The sequence below is a fragment of the Nestor notabilis genome, unplaced genomic scaffold (genome assembly GCF_000696875.1).
Source record: "Nestor notabilis isolate BGI_N333 unplaced genomic scaffold, ASM69687v1 scaffold34436, whole genome shotgun sequence".
In the NCBI taxonomy this organism is placed as follows: Eukaryota; Metazoa; Chordata; class Aves; order Psittaciformes; family Psittacidae; genus Nestor; species Nestor notabilis.
In genome coordinates, this window is record NW_009933930.1 from 1 (window position 1) to 6,904 (window position 6,904).

The 6,904-nt window shown below is 46.3% G+C and overlaps 1 protein-coding gene across 1 annotated transcript; it reads left to right on the plus strand.

Annotated features, from left to right (window-relative positions):
* Positions 1-1,392: 1,392 nt before the first annotated feature.
* Positions 1,393-3,818, plus strand: TYW3 (tRNA-yW synthesizing protein 3 homolog (S. cerevisiae); the record flags this gene model as incomplete). The annotated part of the gene is given in 5 exon segments (XM_010017087.1): positions 1,393-1,430; positions 1,432-1,542; positions 2,300-2,371; positions 2,649-2,782; positions 3,599-3,818. Coding segments are annotated over 5 exon segments (575 nt in total), but the record flags the coding sequence as incomplete, so codon positions are not given.
* Between the last annotated feature and the right edge of the window lie 3,086 nt (positions 3,819-6,904).

Below are 6,904 nucleotides of genomic sequence, written 5' to 3' on the forward strand. Positions count from 1 at the left end.
CCCGCGAGCCCGGCCCTGCGTGAGCAAGCGTCTGACCCAGCTCCTCCGTGGAGCACTGTGTGGACGCAGCTCGCTGCCAGGCGCTATGGGGGCTCAGGTATTCCTGCACAGCGCTCATTATGGGATGTGGACCGTTCCTGTTTCCCATCAGCTCCAGCACCGCTGCGGTTACTGGGGCGTTTTGAAATCTGCCACACAAATGATAAATCTGGCCATTCAGAGAGCTGCTTTCCACGTAAAATGAGAACGTTTGTGGAGGAGATGCTGCCTAAATACCTTTAAATATTTTTCCATGTTTAAAGGAAAGGAGAGAGTGTTACTTCAGCAGTTTTATGCCATCATGTCTTAAAAAAGCATATGAATTTGGTTATATTTCCTGAGGATTTGATAGTGTATTTTCATTTTACAAGAGAGATGAGAGAGACTATTCAAAACAGCAAAGCATGAGGAAACTGAAAGGAGAAGCTGGAATTCCTCAGGTTAATTTAGCAAATGTTTCAGTGTTGTGAATTAAGCAAGTGAAGGCAAACAAGAAGGGGGGGGGGGTAGTGCTTATAATTAAATAATCGTACAATGAAATAAGTAATATAACTCCCTCAAAGTGACCTTTCTGAGGGGAAGAAAGGAATATCGGCCCTTAAGATTTCTCTGCATAAAGATGGCATAGAACAGTAGAGAAACTGTGACAGTAACGCGTGTGGGATGTCACCCGGCTGCCTGCACACTTAAACCCAGGAAGAACTGTCTCTAGCAGCTCAGTCCTCTCTGGAGCTGAGGGCTCGGAAGGTGATCGATTGAATGTTACAATTGGGAAGTTACTTCCCTTTTTTTTTCCTTGTCTGGTGAGTTTCTGCCTCTCATTTCAACCTCTGATTTATTTTACCCTTGTAACCCTTACAGAGCAGGCTATGCATTGCTTTTTAAACTACGAATAAAATGTGATCGAGTATGTCAGGCCATGAATTTAATCTGCTGAGCCCCCGGAAGCTTTATGAACCTGAGGAATGTACCAGAAACTCAATGTCTCTGAGTTTAAAGAACAGTTTAAAAAATACCTATTCAAGCCCACAGTAAGCCCTGCTCAGGTTTCCCCTGGTTGCGGTAAGGCTCTGCTCTTCCCGAGCTGCACTGACTGTTTCCATTTTTTGAATGTACAAAGAAATAAACAGGGAAACACACTTTTCCAAGTTTTTAAAGTCCATCTCGTGATAAATCTATCAAACCTGATGAATTTAGCAAACAGAATCCTGGAAATCCGTGACATTTCTATGTATTATGAGCAATGAAAAACCAAAAGCAGCTGAACGAATCTGATCACTTGGATTCATTTGCTGCATTTTTAGTGCTTGTTTCACACACTGACTTGCTGTTGTTTTCTTTTTTGCTCTGTAGTAACGGTACACACTTGCAGTATTAATAGAAACATTTTGGTGTCTTTTCCAGATGACAGCCCTAGAGAAGGCCACTGGTGACGTTGTGCTCAAGTTTGAACCGTTTGTTCTTCATGTGCTATGTCAAGAGCTGCAAGATGCTCAGCTTGTGGTAAAACTACACCAGTAACAACCTTGCACTGTTGTTCTGTTCTATTCCTGGCTGTAAACGTAAAGTATTTGCTCCCAAGTAAGCTTCAGCACTTGAGAGTATTCCCAGATGTGATGTATGTTTCATAACTAGGGTAGGAAAAGCAAGCTGATGGAGAAAACACAGCTTTAAACTTAGCAGAGAGTTTGCTGAAGTTTTAGAAAACAAAATTATTCCAAAATTTTCCCCAGTGAGTCTGAGTCGCTTTGGCTGGCTGAAAGTGATGGGCTTCTACGTGCAGTTTGTCTCCAGTCTTTCAACTAATTGAGCAGTGCTTTTGCCTTCTGCTCCCTCAGAATGTCTCTGGAGAGTGGTGCTTGATGGGTTTGTTCCTTCATTAACGTAGAAGGGAGCTAATTAGCTTCTTTTACAGTACTGCTGAACTTCTAGCTGTAAAAGTGTTGCACCAATGTCTGTGGGGTTCCCAGCTCTTCATGCTGGAGCAGTGGAGCTCCCGAGAGACATTCGTGTCCCATCTGCACTGACAGATTAAGATTAGACACTCGGGAGTGACTGTGGTTCTTGGAAAACCAGCCACGATTTGTGTGGGTTTGATCTTAAAAACATGTCAGTGTAACTGTTACTGCACACGTGGGGAGACGGCAGTGAGTAAGTGTCTTTGCAGAACTGAGACTGCAAGTTACATTGCAACCCGTCATGCTTATTTCTTGCTGTGAAAGCATGGAAGACCTGTTTAAAGCATTTATTTGTTCTGCAGCATACAGTGGCTGTCAATTCTGGGTTCAGGAACTCTGGGATTACAGTTGGCAGAGGAGGAAAAATTATGATGGTAAGGACTTTTCTACTTCCCTGTAAGGAATGTAACCAAATCGTATCATTGCTGTTAACCTGGGTTTATACAAGCCAAGATATGAACTGGACAGTGACAGACAGCTGTCACAGGCGTGCTGTAGCAAAAAAATACCTTTCTGCTTTGGCTGACAGCAGACTAACCAATCCTGTGGATAAGTGGGCTCTTTCCTGTAATGAACTCCCCATATTGTTTAAATGATCTTCATAAAATAAAACCCTTTACTCTAGATAACTCCCTCTGTGTGTGTGTTTAGGCTGTCCGGAGCACTCACTGCTTGGAAGTTCCCTTGACCCACAAGGGGAAATTGATGGTGTCTGAGGAATACATGGAATTTCTGATAGACATTGCTAATCAGAAGATGGAAGAAAACTCTCGGAGGATTGACAGGTTTGTGAGATGACACTGGTCCCGTCTGTCAGGTGTGAAAAGACAAAACCAACCACCAAACCAGACAGCTTCCCAAAGTCTCAAATACAACGTCAGTTGGTTTTTTGAGCTCCGACTAAACCACTTAAGCAAAAACCCACAAACAACATGTGTTTGCAGACTGTTACTGAGTAGTAGTAGTTTAAGTTACTTTGTCTAGTGATAACAGCCTGTTACTCTGACACAGTAACTGTTTCAGAAGCATTCATATTCCAACACGCACTTTAATCCACCAAACCCTCTGTATAGTTTCCAAACTGGTGATTCATGAAGGCGGTGGAAGGTTACAAGTGGGTCTTTGCATTTGCCTCTAGCTGAGGAAACAAGCTGAGGACCCAAAGAAGAAACATCTACTGGCCTAAGACCAGTTTCTTTTTGTATGGCCTTGATACTGAATTAAACAAGTATTTCATTGTGTATCGGTTTGAAATCCCTCTGGTCGTTAAAAGGAATTGCTAATAGTAGCAGCCTGTGTGATCATTAATGCCATCGTTCATCAGACATTTATCCTTGTCCCGGTGTATGGTTTCTGTAAGATTACAGGGACGTAATGGCACACGAGCACACGCACTGACTGGTTCCTAACGCAGCATTACAAAGAGCATGCACAAGACGTGTGCTGATAGTTCTGATTTTTCTGCCAGTGTTGGCTGGAACACTAACATTCAAGAGTTTCCTCTCGTGGCACTTTGGATTAGAGCACAGAAGTGTCAGTTTCTCAGAGCAGATCCTGAGCAAACCTACAAAAATAACAACTACACAGTTGTTTGTTTCTAGATTCTACAAATGCTTGGAGTTGGCTTTGGAAGCTGCCACCAGTGCTGACGCCTCACCTGAGGAGGCGGAGAAGAACCATGCCGTGTACACTCACAGGAGAAAGAGGAAGACTGTTCAGGAACAAGATGCACACACCTCCCCAAAAGATCACAGTGAAAAACCAGAGCCTGAGGATGATGCAGAAACCAACCTTGGTATTTTTTCTGAACTGATGATATAGACTAAGGCATTTGAAAGCAAATGGCAAACTGAATAATCTTTGTAATGCTCTTTGTAAGACATACAAACTTCTCTGTTCTAAGTAGTAACATCCTTGTGGACATTTACCAGGAAGAAAGGTAATTAAACCGAATTGTGAACAGGATTAATGCCACAGAAGCACAGAGAACGAAACCTCAGAATGCTGCAGGGTTTTTAACAGCACTGTTGAACCAACAATCTCTTACTCTGTCAGTTATCACAGAAATAACTGGTTTGCTGCCTCCTTTGGCCATGTTCTCTGTGGAGACATTTCACTTCCAGATCCTGGGTTTAGGCTGTCTGGCAGAGCAGAGAAACCATGAAAACTGGGGGGTTGTCCTTGAAGGCTTTTAATCCCTGCAGGACCTCTGCAGAGCAGCGTGCACCAATACAGGTGGCCCTTTCAGACCACACAAAGCCACATGTCAGTCAGTGGAAGAGCAGTACGTGCTGTGGAGGTGAGGAGAGCAGAAGCTGTGCCCTGCTCTGTGCTGGCCATGGCACGTGCATCCAAGGTCCTTCCTGAGCAGTGCACTGGGCAGCACAGTTGATGCTGTTCTCCTGCCCCTCACTGCTTCAGGCCCCAGCCCTGCTGTGCTCTTGTTCTGCTTCCCTTGGCCAGCGGCCGTTGTTATTCTTTCTTTGCACCTTGTAGCCAGCCCCGTGTGCTGATAGTTCCTTACATGGCATCCTACGTGGCCAGCACCCAGCTTCAGTTCCAGCCCTTGGGCAGAAAGTAAAGTGTACAGCACTGGGCTTTGGTACCACTGTGAACCACTGACATGCAATGTTAGCTGTGAAACAGTGTGATGCTCTGTGTGTTCCTGTATGGGACCACTGGAAAAGGCACCCCGTACTCATAGTGTGAACTTGTAAACCTTAGAACAGGGAATTCTGAGCCCAGCCTTGTATGGCGAGTGATGGCTAACACTGCAGAGCAAGGCCCTGCCTGAAGGAATGGTCTCTGGTGCAGCAGTTCCAGTTCACAGGGGGAGGGAGCCATCATTGTTTCCATTACTTGAGCCCACGGGTTGGGGTCATTTTAACTCCACTGTAAAAACTTGGCACAGGAAGTGACAGGCAAAGGGAAAAGTGATTGGGGGCTTTAAGTAGATTCTGGAAGACCTGTTGGCCTGCATGTCCAGAAACAGGCATGCCAGAAAAATAAACTTGATCCTTTTGTGTTCTTGTCTGTGTTAGTGACTTGCAGCTTGAACAGCCCCGTGCACCTGCTTTCACCCTATTTCTGGTGGCTTGAAAGGGCTCAGGACGTGGTTAGGGCATGGGAAAGTGAGCGGCCAACACATTTCTATTCCTGCAAGAAGACTGCAGTCAAGTAAAGGGGAGCAGGAGCAGGGTCTGCTATTTCCCTCCGTTGTGGAGGGGCAAGACACTGGTAGCACATATGGAAGATTAAAAAGTAGCAGCTTGTGAGGTGACCAAGTACATAAGATGTTGAAATACTACAAGAAACAGTGATATGCTGTATACACTGTTCTCAAACCTCATGTACTTGGGAGGACTGATCCTTGCTTGAGTCTAACTGTCCCACAGCCTGTGCTGCAGCAGGCGGGAGCAGCCAAGGGTCCTTGGGGCACGTGGCTGCCCCTGCGTTAGCAGAGTAGAGCACTTGCTTCAGGCCTTCACAACAGCAAGTTTTCATAGACCTTCCTTTCCATTCTGAGGCACAACCATGTTTCTTTGAACTGAAGCCCCAAAACTTCCACCAATAAACAGCAACGTTTGCTTTGTTGTGGAGGGGCGAGTGGACCTTGCTGGATCTGTGCTACCCCAGCAAAGCCCTGGTGAGCTGATGGCTGTCCCCATCCCAGTCCCCATCCCCATCCCTACTGGTGGGACTCGCTGGCTGTCCCTGTCCCATCCCCATCCCACAGGCCCCTCCTCACCAGCCAGCGGGCAGCTCCATGCAGAGGAGGCCAGTGTTGCTTTTAAAGGCAGGGGGTGGATTTCAGAGGGCTTGTTCAGAACAGCCTGACCTGTACCCTGCATTTAAAGCAGCCTCAGCAAGTTCTGGTACCAGGCAGCAAACCAGTGGCTGTGGAACAGTTGGTCCTTGCAGTGGTGTCAAGTGAAGGGCAGGGTGGTTGGTGCTGCGAGGCTCTGCTCTGTTAGACATGGCTGTAGATGCTGTTAAATGGACGTGAGCAGTTGCCCCACTCTGCAGGGCGCTGCTCTTCCACCACACATGGGAAGGTAAAATTCAGCACAGAAAAAGCTGAGGTGCGAAGGAACCACATCAGACTTCAGGCCCAGCCCAAAGAGTCCGTATTGTTGAGCCCAGGAGCCTCTTTCAGAGTTCAGACTGGGATAACGGCCAGGTCTGTACCGTCATGAATGCACCCGTGTGAGGTGGGAGAGGGATCACGGGCACTGGTTCTGTGTAGAAACCGGGACTGTGGGACGCTTTCAAGGGGCCACACGTTGGGAGCGAAGAGTATTCAATGCAACTACTTCATTTTTGGGGGAAGCTGCTTTTTCCTTTTACCTTTTTCTTTTTTAATGCAATCCAAGCACTACAATAATGTCCCGAACCCTTACAGTGTGTAGCAGCACGCACAGGATTTGCATCCTTAGAAACAGGGTTTGTCAGGAACTGATGTGTGATACGATCCCACATTCCTCTTAAAAATGATGCCAAATTCAAGGAGAATTTTTGACAGTCTTGACCCAGAAAGGTGACCCAGAGCATTACTTCATACCTGCTAACTCCAATTACTGAACACTCCTGAGGACCTCATACAGGAAAACAAAACAAGACCCTACAACAAGAACAAGCAGCCTGTGATTCTCCATGATCAGGGAATTGTGTTACTGCAGTGCTTAAAATATCGAACGGTTTTACAAGGTTCTCCCGATTTTTCACCTCCTGAAGGCTCAGCTCCTATTTCCAGCCCCCATAACTAATTCTGTTACACTTCCAACACAGCGCTCGGCTGCAGAAGCCCCTCAGACAGAAAAGGCTTCATGCAACAGGAGGCTGCAGCCCCTGGAAAAGCATCTCGGGGGTTCACAGCAGGGAAAGAGGCACCGATAAGCCACACGATT